General features: G+C 38.7%; 1 protein-coding gene and 1 pseudogene across 2 annotated transcripts in view; both read right to left on the bottom strand.

Moving 5' to 3' along the window:
* The window catches only part of RAB3C (RAB3C, member RAS oncogene family), a 266,342-nt gene that overhangs the window by 16,986 nt on the left and 230,496 nt on the right, over positions 1-18,860 (bottom strand). For both annotated transcript variants that reach the window (XM_012457277.3, XM_012457276.3), the window contains exon 4: positions 15,315-15,439. In XM_012457277.3, coding sequence (XP_012312700.2) covers positions 15,315-15,439 — 125 coding nt within the window. The remainder of the gene's footprint in view (positions 1-15,314; positions 15,440-18,860) is intronic.
* LOC105720615 (large ribosomal subunit protein uL18-like) lies at positions 15,994-17,490 on the bottom strand (annotated as a pseudogene).

Genomic DNA, 18,860 nt, shown 5'->3' with positions numbered 1-18,860 from the left:
AGTGACTAAACCGATGAACAATTCTGTCAGCCACATTATTTCTAGATTCCATGCTTGGAGTTTACCAAGCATGGAATTTCACAAAATATCATTTTGGTTTTGCCCTGTGGGAAATTTATGATATAAATCAAATTAAACCAGTTCTATTCAGAGGAAAGGCATGTTTCTGAAAAATTTGAAGAAACACAAGATCGTTACGCTTCAACACCTGAACTAAAAGTGCTGAGAAGTTGATGTTCTGTCATATTGATTTTAATAAAGAGATAAGGATCATTATGATTGGCAGAGTGGCTGCTTATATGCAAAGAGTGCTAAGTGTCTCTGAAATGGGTTAAATATATATCCTTTGTAACTTCTTGACATTTCAATAGGCTTTCAATGATAAAGGAGACAATTTCCAGCTCAGCTTATTTATGAATTGTCAACAAAAACACTGATAAATTCTGTCTGTTTAGGATTTTCAGGTTACAAACCATGCATTATCAATTAGCAAGTTATTTTTTGCTGTGAAGGATGCATATAAAATAGAGCAAATAATGTAATACATTTTTAATTAGTAGGGCTCAAACAAATGAAATTTCATTGTAATATCAAAGGATGTGGAATCTTAAATATAGCTAACATTCATTAAGTACATGTCATGTGCATATGCTGTGCTAGACATTTTTGCATTTATTTTCTAATCCTGTGACCAGCCCCATGAAGTAGGTGCCTTTACAATGCTCATTTTACAGTTGAGAAAATGGTGGAGTCACACACTTGGTAAACCAGGACAAGAACTAAAATCTGACTCTAAAGTCCACACTCTTAACTTCTTTACATCCCTAATGTCCATCTTCTTATATTTTGGCAGTGTTCTACGCAAACAACATAGAATAACAGCTGTTGGCTTCATTTACAAGTTCTTGGGATATCTTATCCTTCCTAATATGTACTAATGTCTGCCAATTCTTAAAATCAAGAAATTATTCTTGAAGTCTAAATCTAGCTTCTTTCAATAGTAACACAGACTAGACACAGAACACTATGTGAAGCTTCATACAAATGATTTTACTTTACACAGTGATAAATTGGGAAGGTTGTAATTAAATCACCCCTTGTCTTGATGAAGCTTGAATGTGGAAAAGAAACTCTCTCCAGAAGTGACTGGCTTGTTCACTGAACTCTCAAGGCAGAGGATAAGTTGATGTTTAATCTTTCTCAGAATGGCTATTTCCTTGTCAAATAAAGCCAAGCCATGCAAATGCCAGTTATGTAAAGTTAAAGGTAAAACAGAAAGAATAGGGCATGGTACCTAGACTTAGTGGAGAATACTATTCTAATGGCTTTCATGGTGAAATATCATGGGTTAGTCTGTACACAGCTGAAGGTGAGCTGCCTACAGGCATCAAAGAGCATATGTCTTTGGAATTTGGGATTGAGACAAGAAAAAATCATCCACTGAGACTAAAGTTATTATGTAAGTGCCACAAAGTCCATGAGATTAGCCATCTGCAGAAGTAACTCACTCCAAGATAGGATGAACAAATGATTTTTCTGGTGATAACAGCACACTCCTCTAAATCCATCAAGGCACTAGAGTGTCTCCCAAATTTCTAAGACTTCTCTTTTATCAGTGGTCTAATAAATGATAAAATTTTCAAGGTAAGACAATCAAAAGAAAATGGAGTTGGTTTATGTGAAGTCAAGGAAAAAAGAGTCAAGGATTGAGAGAATTTACTGATAGTGTGGTCAAGGGGGAAATGAGAGGATGCCCACACTGAGCTGAGTGAGTATACAGGTTTACTTGCTCTGTGTCCCAGTGAAGAGCATTGTACTCACTTAATGGTATCCCTTAATGTCACATGCCTGGCACATAGAACTCAATAGGATAAGAAATACATGAGTAGAAAAGGACCAAGGCAAAGAACAGACAGCTACAATGTGATTGGAATGTCAAAAGGAGAATGCTAAGTGCAGCAAGGAACTACAGACACACCAAGGGTGATTTGAAATCCAGAAGGGCTGTGTAGAATCACCCAAACTCTGCAGACTTGTGTCTCCAACCTGGATCAGATCTGCCTGGAGTTAGAAGAGACTTTCCACTGAAGAGAAAAGGTAAAAGATCCCCATCAGCCCCCACTGCCCCAAACACCTATAGTCCTTACAAGAGGAGAATCCCAAAGCCCTTGCAAACCTTAAGCCCATTTTGGAGAGCTGCTAGGAATTCATGCAGCTGTATCGCCCTGTATCAGGAGCACAAGGGATGCACTCCCTATACCCCACATCCCTGTGAGCCAAGCTTCTGTAGCATAGCACCATCTTGAGACCAGAGCTACCTCTGGAGTGCACCCTTCTGTGAGGGCCAGTAGCTACTGCACCTCTCCAGCACTGGGGCTCCATTTTAATTCCAACAAGCTGATACAGACAGCTGAATACCACAACCCCAGCTATGCAGAGCCTGGGCCCAGGATCAGCTATGAGTCTGGTCCTATACAGCAGGGAAACCAACTCCTGCCACTACACTTTCAGCTGGGGGAATAGTCTAGCAATCTTGCCCAGGGCAACTCTACTCTTGAGCCAGCCAAACTGCTACATGCCCTCCCATAAATGGGAGAGGGCCTGAGTCTCTGAGCAGCTGATCTGACCCTGGCCAACAAATTGACTATGTGACTGAACTCAGGATCTGAGAAATAGCCCTGCCCCCCCTGTGGACATGGCTGTGGCCTACCCAATGGTCCTGCACTCACCATCAGTGCCTGAGAAACAGCCTTGCAGGTTGCCCCTAGTGGGCATGCCCCCAGGCCAACTGAGCAGCCTTGAACCTGCATCTATACCTGAGAAACAGTTCCAAGGGCCACCCCTGTCAGGGACATCGCTAGGTCAGACAAGCAATTGCATGGTTGTGCTTGTAGCAAGAGTAACAGTACCGTAGCTCCAACCCCAGTGAGCCAGACTCCAAGTTAGCAAATGCACTGTGTGCATGTATATACCTCCAACCCGAGAAGCAGTCCAGCAACTCAATCCTGATAAAGCTACACCACTGGTGCCACAAACTCTTTCATCGTGGATCACTGAGAAACTTGCTTATGCTACCAGTATGGATTACAGTTGAAGAAACTACATGGAGAGTACACTGCTGCATCCGCCTAGAAGCAAAGCCAATGTACTCTATCAAACCAATACCCTAAAACTCATTCGTATGAAACCTACTTTATAAAATTGGAAAAATTGACTTTATCACATGCATAGAAATCACTTTAGGAACACATCAAACATGAGAAAGCAAGGAAACATGACACTGTCAGTGAGAAACAGTAATTCTCTAGTAACAGACCTCAATGATAAGAAAATGTGTGAAATGCCAGAAAAAGAATTTAAAACGGTCAACTTAAGAAAACTCACTGAGCTACAAGAGAATATAGGCAATTCAATGAAATCAGAAAGACAATTCATGATTTGAATGAGAAATTCAACAAAGAGATGGGTATCATTAAAAAGAACAAAACAGAAAACTTAAAGCTGAAAAATCCAATGAATAAAATAAAAAATCTCTACTAAAAATACAAAAGTTAGCCAGGTGTGGTGGTGCATACCTGTAATTCCAGCTACTTGGGAGGCTGACATAGGAGAATTGCTTGAATCTGGGAGGCAGAGGCTGCAGTGAGCTATCACCCCCACTGTACTCCAGCTTGGGAGACTCTGTCTCCCCCACCCCAAAAAAAGACATAAAAATGGGCAATGAATGTCTCAAAAATGTTCAATATCACCAATCATCAGAGAAATGTGAATCAAATCCACAGTGAGGTGTCATCTCACCCTAGTTAGGATGGCTATTATCAAAACACAAAAAATTACAAATGTTGGTGAGGATTCAGAGAAAAGAAAACTCTTATACACTATTGGTGAGAATGTAAACTAGTATAACCACTGTGGAGAACAGTACGAAGATGTCTCAAAAATTGCAAATAGAACTACCATAGGATCTAACAAACTCACTACTTAGCATTTATTCAAAGAAAAGGAAATCATTATATCAAAGAGACATTCTGCACCCCCATGCTTATTGCAGCACTATTCATAATTGCCAAGATATGGAATCAAGTGTCCAACAACTGGTGAATAGATTTAAAAATGTGGTGTATATACACAATGAAATAATACCCAACTATAAAAAGTGAAAGCCTGTCATTCATGGCAATATGAGTAGAACTGGAGGACATTATATTAAGTGAAAAAGCTAGGAACAAAGTTAAGCACTGCATATTCTCACTCACATGCGGAAGCTAAAAAAAGTGGATCTTATAGCAGTAAAAAATAGGATAGAGGATACTAGACATTGAGAAGGGTGTGGGGGAAGGGAGGCATAAGGAGATATTTGTTAAAGGATACAAAATTACAGCCAGATAAGAGATGTAACTTCTAGTGCTCTGTACCACTGTAGGATAACTGTAGTTAACAACAGAAGGAGAATATTGAGTGTTCCCAATATATAGAAATGATAAATGTATACTAATTACCCTGATCTGACCACTATACATTATATGTATCAAAAAATTACTATGTATTCCATGAATATGTACCATAATAATTTGTAAAAAATTTAATTTTAAAAACAAAGAAATACATGAGTGAACATCATTGGATTCCCTTTTCTTTGATCTAGAGCCACTAAGAAACCATATTAAATTGATAGCTTTTCTAAGCGTATTTTTTCTATTGATAAAAGGATACACTGATTATCTAACAGGAATATTACAAACTGTGTGACATTTACATTTCTCAGGATATAATAAAAGGCATTTTAAATTAGAAATCAGTCCTCTGTGAGTTTGGTTAGTGTGATTTGTTCCCCTACTTTTCCCAGCTCTAATAATTTTACCCTGGGAGAAAGGAAATAACATTGGCCAGTGTGCAAAGCTGATGAACAGAGATCGGGTTCTGCCAGCTGTATCCAAGTACAGATTTCACAATTTAATATGAGAAAACCGCTTTTTCAGCTCTTAACACTTAGCAGATTCTTAAATCCAAATCCAAATACTCAGTTTATATTTCTTATATCTGACTTTAATTTTGGTAAGTAATACTGTCATTTATGCTTTTTTTTTTAAAGTAAAATTGAGGTTGGCAGTTTACACAGATTTCAGTTACATGGACCTGGATTAATTTTTAAACGTTTCACAAAATGTATTTGCAAGTTTGTGTGAATGAGGAAAGGGCACAGCTTGGAAGATCATTCTAAGAGACGGAGCAAAGATGAGGTTTTGAGCCAAATCCAGTTACGAAAAATGAGGAATGGACAATTTTGTGAGATGGGACAGGAGACATGTAAACATAAGGTTTGTTAGAGGATAAGCTTTGATCCAGAAATAGTAGATAGACAGTGGGGGTTTGGAAACTCTTTATAATGAAGAAAGGCACTTTGTATATTGGTCACCCTTGGAGCTGTGAGAATCAGGAGAATGGGGAAACTCAGGGGTCAAATGTTGGTAAGATCTGTATTAATAAGAAGCAGTCTAGGAAAGAACACCTAGATTAGTGGAGTTGGTTAAGGAAGGCAATTAGTAAAATAGGGATTTGCCAGAGTCTTGAGAGTTTATTCACTGGAGAATGTGAGAACACAAGTAGAGGTTTAGAAGAAGGGCAGCATAAGAAACACAGGAAGTTGAGTTTATCACTCTAAGATGCTGCATGGGTGGGGTTTCATGGATTGGATAATTATATCATTTGTTTTCCAAATTGAGTTACTTTTGAGATTGAATGGGGATGCTATTAATACTTACACTGGGAAATGAACATAAATCAGGACTGTCCTGAGCAAACTGGGATGCAAGGTCAGTTTATTCATAAGGAGCAGATTCTTTCTGAGGAGTGAATTTCAGCTGCCATAAGGGAGAGTGGAGATCCATAAGATTATGAAATAAAGATCAAGTTAATAGAAATTGGGGAGCACAAAGGAGACAAGAACCAGGGCAAACAGTCCCTTCCCTTCCCACCGCATGGATATGACCACACCTAAACCAACCTAAACACACTGAAATGTACACTGTTGGTTTATTTTATACCTCCTGGGAATAGTTAGCCAAAAAGAATGTGAGCCAAGAGATACAGCAGTAGGGTGGCAGTGCTTCTCCTCAGAAAGCTGTGTGCAGATAGGTATTTAGAACATTTCTGCAGCATCACTGGGATTCCCTGCTGAACCCAGAGGTTGGTAATTTTCATTCTTTGAGAAATACTACAATTAATATTTAAATAAATCTTTAAAAGCTGCTGAAGAACAGAGCTAATGCATATTTGGAATAGGTGGTTTGAGTTTTAAAAATAGGCTTTAGGGCAAGGTTACCCTCATTAGAGTTTCTGGCTGCATAACCTGGCTTTATTACAGAATTGTTTTTGCAGGGGTAAGAGGGAAATGATTAAAACTGAAGGAAAAAACCATCATCCTTCATTAAAGTAGGGTGGTTGGAGGGAACGTTGTGGGTCTGAGCTCAAGAGAAAAGCTTTAAGATGGCCAAGATGGGGGCATACCCACAACTAGGGCTGTCCATGTATCTCTGGCTTTGGTGCCCAGCTTATTAAATGATCCTTGGCAAGCTGGACTGACACTGTAATGACAGGCTGAAGTCTATGAAATGAAATTAGCTATACAAGTGTTTGCACCACCAAACCATCGAATCAGCCATGATCTTTGGCTAAAGAGAAGGTTAACGATGCAGACATAGGTAGTCACGATGGCTAGTTCTTACTGATGTGCTTTACTTTTTTGTACTAATTTCTTGTGTTATCAAAAAGACATTGAATGAAGGCAACTCTTAAAAACCTATTTCGATTTCATTAAAAAGAAAGGGGTGGTTACCTGCTCTATGCAATATTGCAAATTGTCTTTTTCTTCCTAAAGAGCCTCCAAATTCCCATTGTCCTCCTACATGTATTACTTCATGGATTATTTGTGGACCAATATTTATCAAAGCATTTAAACAATAATTTAGTGTCATATTTAAAATGATGGATTCCAGTGCTTAAAGATTAGTTCTTTCAACATATTTTCTAGATCGTGTCCCATTTGCTTTCATGAGTATCTACTTAAGTATCTCCACTCTCCTTACTCTCTACTCTCTGACTTTTCTGGGTCTCTTCCCTCTGCCTGTTAGTATGTTGATTTTACTCTCAAATTCTCCATCCACAGTGATTTCAATCTGTTACTCAAGCTAGATACCTGTCATCTTTTATGCCTCTATCCCCTCAGCCTCCAGGATCCTTACATTTACCAAATATTATTAGTTCTACAGCCTAAATTTTGTAAGAATCTCTTTCCTTGTTTGTATCCCCAGTGCCACTGTTGGGTTTAGGTCTGTGGCCCTCAACTTTAACACAACTGGGTGAGACACAGTGAGGGCCTAAATCAAGGGTTCTCAACCATGGCTGCCCATTGTAATCACCTAAGGAGCTAAAAACACTCATGTTAGTATCTCAGCTTCAGATATCCTGATTTACTTAGTGTGTGTGTGTGATGGGGTCTGTGCCATGGTTTTTAAAAAGCTACCTTGGTGGTTTGAATGTACAGCCAAGGCGGGGAACCCCTGCTTTTGGCCTTGCCATAATTTATCCAATAGCATCAGCTTCTTAATGGGATCTCTGCTTCCTGTCCTTACCCTCCAGTCTATCCTTTAGCCAGTGGTCTCCAAACATATGTTGTTTTATAATTCTTAGTTTCAAAAAAAGATTCAGTACTGCTCTAATACATGAATATTTTATAAATTATATAATGTGCTATTCCAGTAGTACATTATAAAACGTGCCCAATAACTGAAAAAAAAATGAGATACAAATAAATACAACTATTAATATTTTCTTTTTGTACTCTTGCTGATCAACATACTAATTTCTGGAATACTGCCAGTAATTGGCAGTGAAATCTGATCTTGTCGCTCCAGTGTTTAAAACTTAGCATCCTCAGCATGTATAATACAAAGCCTGAGTTCCTCAGCTCTTCAAACAAGGTTCTCCATGATATATGATGTCAACGTTTCCAGGCTTACATCTGTCCAGAATGCTATTTATTATGCCTAGAGAGACCATCACCTGTTTGTCTACCTATCAAAATCCTATTCATACTTCAAGAATTGGTTCAGACATTGTCTCCTCAGTGTGACCTTTCTCAGAGTTCCAAACAAGGGGAGATTCTTAATTTTTTAAGCTCCTTTAGCACTGAGTCCATGCCTCTATTACAACAATTATATGTTGTCTTTTAAAAGTCTTTGTTTATGTGTCTCTCAGACTAGAATCTCCTTTGGGGGGCAGGAATTTGGTCTTTTTGTTTTCTAACTCCTAGTGCCTGGCCAATAGTTGGTGCTCAATCATGCTGAATAAATGAATAAATTAGTAAATCAATAAAGTCCTGTAATATATTTGTGAATTCTATTTTGAAGTGTCTATCTCCTGCCCCCCGAAAAGAAATAAACTCCTAGTGTGACCCCACTGCAGTTTAAGAAGAGAATCTTTAGCTTATTTATTTCAGCTCAGGGGGTTGTTATGCAATTCCAAGTGGACTCTGCTAAATTCACATTAGACCTAACAATTATGCTCTGTTGCCTAACCTCATACTCCTCTTCTGATCCCTAATAACCTTCTGTGAAATGTGTGCACCCATTGGCCTCATGGGGACTAGACTAGGGTGCATGAAAGCTTCAGCACAAATCCGTCCAGGAAGACCAGTTCCCTGTTGCGGGCAGCACTAGCCCCACCATGAGGGTGAAACCAATTACGGCTTCCTTCTGCTGGCTGTCTGGGGTAATCTACCCCTTGTTTTTTTTCTGTAAATCAGTGGTTTTCAATCATGTCTACACATTAGCATAATCTGGGACTTAAAAATACATATTGTTTTCTGGGTCCCAGCCCAGAGATTCCAGTTTAGTTGGCTTGGGATGCAGCTTGGTCAGCAGGATTTTTAAAAGCTTCCCAACCTATTGAAATGTGTAGCCATGGTCTTACTCTATGTCCAGTCTTCCTTCTAGATTTGTTTCCCTGTCCCTGCATTGTTTTTTCCTGATTTTATTTATTTATTTGTTTTGAGAAATAAGCAAGGTCCCCTCAATGTGATGAGGCCTAGTAGTGACTCCTGATATCCCTGCTATTCTCAATATCAGCAGTCTTAATGTAACAAACAAGCAAATAAAATAGCACACTCTCTAACACCTTGGTTTTTAGTTATTCAGATGAGAACCACCTCAAATAGTTCTGATTATAGCTTCCCTAAAGTGGTGCTGAGAAATTGCTGTACAATTTAGTGGTAATTATCTCAGTGTAATTTGGACATAGAGTGAGATACCAAGAATTTCCAGGGATTTCTTATAAAGCACAGTACAGTTGGTTGAGGAGTTTTTCAGTTTATTAGTTGGGGAAGTTCCAGATAGCTGAGCACATTTTGAAAACAGAAATTATGCATTTGAGTAAGATTGATTTAGGATAATTTATCCTTTGTAATCATCTGGTTATTTTCTAGCATCTTCCATTGGATTGTGTGGATCACTGAAAGATTGTCCAAGGTCAGAGTCTAAATAAGTTTACCAGCTGTATATGCCCTAACTTCTTCCTGGACTTTAAGATAAAAAACTAAATTCAGTTAAGACCCATTGTGGGCTGGGCATAGTAGCTCACAACTGTAACCCAGCACTTTGGGAAGCTGAAGAGGGAGGACTGCTTGAACCCAGGAGTTCCAGATCAGCCTGGGTGATATAGCGAGACCCTGTCTCTTAAAAAATAAAAAACTTAGCCAGGCATGGTGGTACGTGCCTATAGTTCCAGATGCCTAGGAGGCTGAGGTGGGAAGATTGCTTGAGTCCAAGAGGTCAAGGCTGCAATGAGCTATCATCATGTTGCTACTGCACTTCAGCTTGGGCAACAGAGCAAGATCCCATCTCTAAAGAAAAAAAAAAAAGACCTATTGTGTGACTCAAGATTGTACCAAGGGTATGATGACTGAAGTGGAGCTTAGAGGTTATAGAAGCTATGATGCCGCTATTATAATTTTTCTTGGTAGAAATTGTATAAAGAGAACGTGGTTGCTTATGACTAGAGCATACGGATCCAGAAATTCAGGGTTTCCACTTCCACATGATTTCACAGTGCAGTCAATGCCTTTCTCCTTACCTGGGTTGGCAGTGAGAGACAAGGGTAATTTAAACTGAAAGGTTCATAGGAACGAATTAGAGAACTCAAGAGTCAAGAGTTCCCAAATCAGGCATGCTCAACAGGTCATTTAGGCTCAACAGAAATCTTAGGCTTAGCATGTTCCTAAAATCCAAGGAGGTAGACTTTTCTAACTGGGTTATATGTTTCAGTCACTGCAGTCATCTTGCTTCTGAAAGTGAGACCACAGCGTGTGATGTAGCATGGTCAGTACGCCCAAACTCTTATCCTTGGTGACACAGAAATATCCCACGGAATGCAAACTCTCTCCATTAGCCATGGTAGATCTGCCTTCATTGATTTATCTAGACTTTTTGGGAAGTGATTATATGTCCTGCCTGCACCACCTTCCACTTTCAGAGTTTCCATTAGTATATTCTTTGTTAGGTGAAAGAATATCCTTTCTGATTTATCTTAAATTTACCTCTTTCTACTTCAAGAGACTATTCCCTTGAAGAAATTGTTTAATTCAGCCAGTATTTATCAAATCAATGTGTTTTGGAGTTTACAGACATAGAATTTGCCTTTTTGTCAGGCTTCATTTTCCAAAAAGAGAAGTAACTACTCACTCATAGAACTTCATGCCCTTCCTTCATACTTTGAGTTACACTTGTACTGATGTTTCCAGCCCTGTTTACATATTCATAATATTTGAGTATATTTCTGAGACACAGTCCACACTTTAAGCTCCATGAGAGGGAAGATACATGATATTTGTCAGATGAATAATCAAAAGAGCCATTAAATGGGAAAAGAAGGGAAGACAAATTATAGAGCTTGGAAAAATGGCAAAATATAAGAATATTTTGTACTTTCAAAAATTCTCATGGGGTCTGTGCTGGACAAGAGAGAAGGCTACAGGGGATGTATCTGGAATTTGGCAATACATATGTTCAGAGGCTATTATAATTGTTTGAATGAGATAATTGGTAATATTATCTGTTATTTGTTTTAGGAAGAAATATTAATGCAAATTAAAAACATTTTAAAATTGGCTCCTTACAAATTATTAATAATGACTTCTCCCCAGAAGCAATTTTAGTTTATCTGCAGTCTTCGGTTCTCTGACTATATTTTTGGGAAACAGGAGTTTCTGCACCTTTTGCTGTTTTAAAGCTTATAAAAATGGTTGAAGTATTCTTTTACCTGTAGTTTCAAGGCAATACAAATCCATTCTCCTCTATAAATTTCTTTCTCTGTTCTTATTCCCAGATAAATTATTTCAATTTTAGGAAAACATACCTTTAATTGTGTCTCCAAATTTTTTTCTCATTTGATATACCAGTTGTACATTTAAAACTTAAATTATGAGATTTTGCATATATAAGTACCATACTATAAATTTAACATAAAATTAAAAAATATTCTTATGTATTTTTATAGGTACATACATATAGACTAACTGTTAAAACATGCATGGGAAAATAATACCAGCCATAGGATAATGTTTAGCTCTGCAGCAATTCCCTACCCTCTCCAAACACTCGCATCCCACAAAAGCCAGTGTTCTAGATATTTAGTCATATAAAAGTCACAAAAGCATTTGTTAAAAATGTAGGTTGTAGCATTTAACATCAAAAACTCTGATGAAACAGGTCTGAGTTGGGTTGATGAATGTGCATTTGAAAAAGAACCCCAGCCGATTCAGCTGCAGATGCTTAGACAACTACTCTAAATCAGAAGTACTGAATATGCACAGCTGGCAGGTGGATGTTGGCGCCTGAAGCGGGCGTCTAAGCGCCAGTGTGAGGTCAGGCCTGGGACATGATTTGGCAGCCATTAGTCTGGAGGTGGAGTTAAAACCCTCCAAGGGAGGGTGCAGAGAGAGAGAGGAGTGGCAGACTATGGATAGAAAGCCAGAGTGCAAGAGACAGAAAAAGGAGGAGGGTCTACCAAGGAAACTGAACGCAAGTCTGGAGAGAGAGGAGGAGAACAGAGAGCACCATGTCATAAATGCCAACCAGGCAGCATTCAGCAAGGAGGGGTGCTCAAAGGGCCAAATGAAGCAAAATAGCTGAGAAAGAGAATGCCAGAAAAATGCTCTTTGTCTGTGTAGTCTATCTCAGGCACTATAATGTTTGCTCCTAAAGGTACGGTTATTTGTCATTGCATTGCCAGTAACAGGCATATTGTAAACATTTGATAAATACTTGGTAAACTAAACTGGATTGAGAATGACAGCTGCCATACATGAATTTTTAAAGAGCTCCTTTACAACTTGGTTCCATCAAGGACCCTCATTAGGATGAGCAAATGTTGTATAGATAAAACGATTCACAATGGAGAATTAATTGCAACCAGATCGATAAAGCAGTTATTTTGAGCCATCTGCTAAGATGTGGTAATGACATTTAAAAAACAATGTGGAACCTTTGTGTGTATGTGATGGTATTCTGAAGAATAAAATTCTTTAGTCATTAAACAACAAAGCAAAGACCTTTAAATCTTTACATTTAAATTGCGAGAGCATTTTTTAAAATACAAATTGTCTCTCATGATCATTTGTAGAAGCATGTGTAGCCATGAGGAGAACAAGCCACATTAAATGAGGTAAATGACTCTCCAAGAATGCACTTGTGTTGGTTGCTATGACAACAGCTGGGTTTTATTGAAAAGAGAGCAAAAAATCAATTAGAAACCATTGGAAGAACTTGAACAGGAACATAAAACATTCTGCCTCACAATTTCAGGAACTTTACTACACCTGTGTACTGAATGGACAGGGTTTGCGTGTATGTCAGTCGATGGAGCAGTAGAAAAGTCACCCTCTTGATGCATTTCCATCATCCTAACATCCCCTTTCACAACCTGGTCTTCTCAATATCACAGTAATTTATTAGAGTGGTAAAAATTTAGCCAGTTACCTGCCTCCTATGTATCAATGACATTAAACAATTCTTGGCTTGGATATATATATATTTTGAAAGAAACAGTTTTCATTTTTATTCATAGAGACAGCCTACATCTGTGTAGCAGTTTCTTCCCCATCCTGGCATGTACCCAGCTAGTTAAGGAAACCCAAGAAGACACGGAAGAGACCGTCTTAGGAAGCCAGGCTGCCAACCCTCTCCCAGGTTTCCTCCCTCTCTTTCTTTGGGGATCTACTATTCTCCATTCTTATCTTTCTGAGGTCCTAAGAGGATTAAGAAAAAATTTTAATTCAATTTTTTTGGACTTTAAGACATTGTTTAATTGGTAGAGTGGCAAAAGCCCCTGTGTCAGAGATGATAACTTCAAAAGTAGCCACAGGAGACCATACACCAGCCATATAACTTTCTCCTGGGTGGCTCCAAGATATTTGGCAGAGGAGTTCTTGTGGCCATCCAGGGATAGATTTTAATTTAATGAACTCATTAAGCTTATGAGAAATGGTCAGGCTCTGAGAGTGAACTGTATATAGTTATGAGATGATCAAGAGGAAGAGTGACCCAATGAAAGGGCCTTTGCTTTTTTGATTCATGTTGCACAACACCAGCAGATCAATCCCAAATCATCCCCTTTATAACAGTGTTTTTCAAATTATAGACTGAGACACATACTGCTTCTGGAGATGGGTTGGGACCACCATTTATAAAAAAGGAAGAAAGATTAAGACAGAAAACAGAGTGAATCTCATCAAGTAAAGTTAAAATGTGTTTTGTGAAACTTTTGTTTCATTCTCTCTCTCTACTCATGTATGTACTGGGATGCTAAATTGAAAGTATTTCTTACTGCAGGTCCTGGCCAAAAAGGTTAAAAGTCAAAGTTTCCTTTGTTAAGAATGTCTCAATGTTCTCAGTGGTCTACCAAAAAAAAAAAAAAAAAAGAACAAATAAAAAAGAACAAATAAATAACAACAAAAAAGAATTCCAACTCCTTCACCTCTAGGACTGGAGTTGTTCCCCAAATCCACAAGTCACATCTGCAACTTCATGCTAGGTTCTCACTTTTCTACTCACTATCCTCTCAACTTATGCTCATCTCAATGTCCATGCTTCATGGTGCCCTTTACTAATAATGCCTCATCTCCTTTGTTGCTGCAAATTCTACTCTCCTTTAGAGACCATTAAAGCTGTATTTTGCCATTTCAACCAAATGATCTCCATCTCCTCTCATCACTCATCTCTTCCTCTTGGTGCTGTTCATTTCCACACCTGATCTTCCCAGGCACTCTCTCTGTGCTGCTCTTTGTCTTCCTCCGATCACACTCCACTCCTACATCTCCTTCTGGCAATGTTTTCCCCCTCCCTGTGTCTGCCTCCCTCTCCCTGTTGCCTTCCTGTCAGCATCTGCCTTGCAGCTCATCTCCTCATTGACCTGTTTTTGCTGTCTTGCATTTCTGCTTCCTTATGTGTATCTCCAGTCTTCAGTCTCCACTTGAGTGGGAGCAACTTGAGCCTAGGAACTGTGAATCACTTTTTTGTATCCCCATGATGTTTGGCATAATACAAAGCATACATGAGTGCCCAGTAAAAATTTCATGACTCAATCAATCAGTTAATCATCAGTCCCTCCTTTGCATTAAATCTCTACTGCACTCATGCCAGCATTTTTCTCTTTAGATACAATGTTTTGTGTTTGAAATGGCTGTGCCATTTCTGAGGCTCTCTCATATCTATTATCTCGTTTGATCTTATCATCTACAAGGACTTGGTTAAGTAGGCATGGGCTATGATACTCCTTCTTGAGAGATGGGGTGACTGAGTCTCAAAGGGGGCTGTAACAGTAACATGGCTTATCGATGATGTCACTAGAATCAGAATCTAGGATGTGACCTATTCTGTGCCATTATCCTCCTCCAATGGAAACTTGAGAACAATAATCACACAATAAAATAAAGAGCTCAATGAATGGAATATGGAGTATGGAGAAAGGAAAAAAAATAGTGGGCAAGGCATAACCTGTGTTTCTCACGGAAGAAGAATTTGAATACCTTGTATTAATACCAAAATTCTGAGTATCATTTTTGCTTCTGTAATTGTGCTTGATATCTCATGATGCCATAGTAAATGGGAGAAAATAGATTGTCCACTTAGGGAAGATATACTGCTTTCCACTGATGGATTGACAAGTATTTCATTAACTCCACCCTGACAATTAGCTGGGACTCTGTACAGTGTTACAAATAATAAACAAATTCTGTTTCGTTTTAACTTATTGTTTCTTACCAAGCTGTTCTCCTAAATGCTGGCCTCGCTCGGTTGAGATGACCCGCTCGTCTTCCATGTCACACTTGTTCCCAACCAGAATCACCTGGGCATTATCCCAAGAGTATGTCTTGATTTGAGTTGACCTAAAGGAAAAAGAACAAGTACAACATTATCAGAGAAAGCAGAACAGAATAAAATGAAGGAGAAGAAATACTTTCCACAGATGATGATGATAGCAAAAGAAAAAAAAAAAAACAAAACACATGAAGTCCAAATGCCTGACATTTAGAGTTGATTAGTTTGGTGCAATTTTACCCTTCAGTTACTCATTAGTGATTGCATGAGTCAAAAATCAAGGGAACAGTGGAGGTGTACTAATAATCCTTTTGTATTTGATGAGATTACTACTACTACTGAATCTTCCTTTCCTCTTTTACCCCCACCTTATATAATACCTTTATAGTAGGGTAGCCAACCATCTTGGTTTGCCCAAGACTTTCCCTGTTTAAACAGTAACAGTCCCATGTCTTGAGAAACCCCTCAGTTTCAGGCAAACTGAGATGGCTGGCCAACCTATTTACAGTCCATCACACAAAAACATTATTTTCTCTTATCACACCAACAACTTAAAGAACTAAAGCAATGTGGCTTAGGAAATCTGGGAGAAGTGGTAATTTTTAAAAAGGGAATCATGAGACTAAATATGCTCTTGCCTTGCCTTTATAAAAGAAAAATATCAGGTTGATAAATGTCAAAATTACAATACAATGGGCTGACATTTTAAGTTGCTATAAACAGGATATTTAGAATTTAGAATAAGCCTCCAGTATGAATCATCACAAAATAACCAACTTTTGATTTTGGAACTTAGATAATAAATGCAATAGTTTGCTTTTACAGGTATTGTTTTTTTAACCGGCTTAGCCAGTAAGTTTATTGTCTTTATCTGAAAAATCTTCCCAGAACATTGTTTGTTTAATTTCTCAGCAGCCTGTTCCTGAGCTCTGAGGAAGCTTCCCTTCCTTTGAGCTATCTGATCTTTCTTCTGAGCATGGGACATTTTGGGATTGTTCCACCCATCATGTTTGCTGTTGCTTCTTAACTTCTTTCTTGGGCTTCTTCTCATAGTTTGGATTTTCTTGTATAGCAACATGAGCTTTTGTTTTTTGTCTTATTTATTTATTTGAGACAGGGTCTCACTCTGTCACCCAGGCTGGAGTGCAGTGGCATGATCTTGGCTCACTGCAGCCTCGACCTCCTGGGCTCAAGCGATCCTCCCACCTCAGCCCCCTGAGTCACTGGAATGACAGGTACACACCACCACACCTGGGTACTTTTCATAAATTTTTTTTTTGTAGAAATAGGGTTTTGCCATGTTGTCCAGGCTGGTCTGAAACTACTGTGCTCAAGCAATCCACCCACCTTAGCCTCCCAAAATGTTGGGACTGTGAGCCACCATGCCCAGCCAATCTCAGCTTTCTTGTACATCTCCATCAGCTCTGAAGTTATGCTGTTCTTTATGTATGGAGAGAACCATTTCTTGTGAGCATCTTCGTCTACTTCCAGTAGGTAATGCATGTAATCTGCTTTATTCTGACCCATGATGTGTTTCCCATGCACTTCTGTATTAAATTCTTTGATTTCAGAATCCCAAGCAGGGAATCATCTGATACTATGAGGGACAGAACAGCCTTCATCAACAGCTCCCTTCAAGGCCCCCAAAACTTTATTGCCAGTGATGGTTCTGGCAAGGCCTACATCCAAATAGCAGGTAAAGGGCACCAGGCTGACCATCAGTGCTTTCCGTATCACATTAATCTCTGGTTATCTCCACTTGGCCTTCCATGCCAAACCTACCGAGATGCCTGTAAGCCAGTGGCAGGCCAGTGCAATGTGCTGCAGCATAATTTGTCAGGCCAACCTTCACACCATATTTTGGCAGTTCATGTACCATGTACATATGCTGTGCAGACTACCATATCCCCTTCTATATGGGTATAAGCATTCTGACAAATGATATCTCTGTTTGTTATACAGACTATCACCCTGTATTCAAGTGTGTTGTATTTTATTTTTATCCTGTATCACTGAGCCTTTTTGAGCACAGTAATCCGTTTTACCCTCTTGTCATCTACTAAATTTCACTTGGTATCTCTTAATAGGCCTTATTCTTAACAACTTTAACAAACCCCATTCTGTTGAAGAAAGACCCTCATCCACAGCTTGACACAGACCTCCAGGCCCAGCAACGCCAGTCAGAGAAAAAGCGCAGGTATTTTTCTAAACACTTTATATATGTTGCATTAATTTAATCCTTAGAATTACTTAAGGAGAATATTGTTATGCCCATTTTACAGTTGAGGAAAGTGAGGTGTAGAGAGGTTAAGTAATTGCCCAAGATCACTCAGCCAGTAAAGTGGCAAATGTGGGAATCATGTTCTGGAAGTATGGCTCTCAAGCCTGTAGTTTAAAAACATGTTTCCATACTACTCATTAAAGGTTCAAAAAGTGAAGTTCTAGTGCATTTATTGTTATCTGGAGGATAACTATGTTACAGAGGAAGCTATGTTCTTCCACTCCTCCTTCATATTGGCCACATTTTTATTTGAGAGCAGTCTAGGATAGGTGGGAAAGACATATTACCCAGTGGGTGGTCAGGAAAGAAATACTGAAATGTTGACATGTAAACAAATGATTCAAGTTAGAAAAAAAATAGATTTGGAACATGTCGAAAAGTAAAGCTTGTGAATGGTGTTACAAACAATTGTCAAGTGAAGGATCATTGAATAGAGAATGGCGATGAGCTGTTCTCAACTTGAAGAGGGAATAAAAAGCAAATATTATAGCTTTAAACTGCAGCAGGAGAGCTTTCAATGAGCTATGATCACTGTTTCTCCTTCCTGAGAAGAAAGGAAACAGCAAAGAGGCAGACAGGGTTTGCTTTCAGCATATTCCCCTGAACCAAGTACATCTAACTTTTCAAATGAGATTAAATTATCTGGGGAAGTAGATTGTTGATTCTACCTGGACATCTCAGAGTCACAGCATATTTTATCAGAACAATATGATCTTTCTAATTCTGATATCTAAGTTAATAATATATTCCTTTAGCAACAGTAAGATTTGGCAGGTATCTATGGACTGGAGAAATAAAGACAGAACTTCTAAACTCTATACTTTTTCCTCACTTAATCTAATGTATAGAGAACATGAAAAATGATGCATTCATAATGAATTAGCGTGTAAAATAAATCCTACTCTTGGAAACACTTTAAGTGACAAATGCTAATATATTTTTGCAAAGGAAGTCACAAGTTTCTTTTGAAGGATCTCACATCTGATCAGATTTCCTCATGTAATTAAAAGAAATGATCTCTTTGTTAGTATAGGTCTTGTAAGCCAGGGCTTGGACAGGCCCTGGGAAGAGGCCCCTTATGTTAACAGAAAAAGTGCTAATCCTTGTAGTAAATCTAGAAATCAGATACCCAGAATGAGATTAGTAACAAGGGATCCACCAGAGTGTGTCACAGTTGTCTATGTGTCTAAGGAAAGAGTTGTCTAACT

This window comes from Aotus nancymaae, unplaced genomic scaffold, assembly GCF_030222135.1.
Source record: "Aotus nancymaae isolate 86718 unplaced genomic scaffold, 86718_ANA_hifiasm-v0.15.2.pri h1tg000014l, whole genome shotgun sequence".
Lineage (NCBI taxonomy): Eukaryota > Metazoa > Chordata > Mammalia > Primates > Aotidae > Aotus > Aotus nancymaae.
Note: the sequence above shows the minus strand (reverse complement) of the source record. Positions and strands in the feature narration are given on the sequence as shown.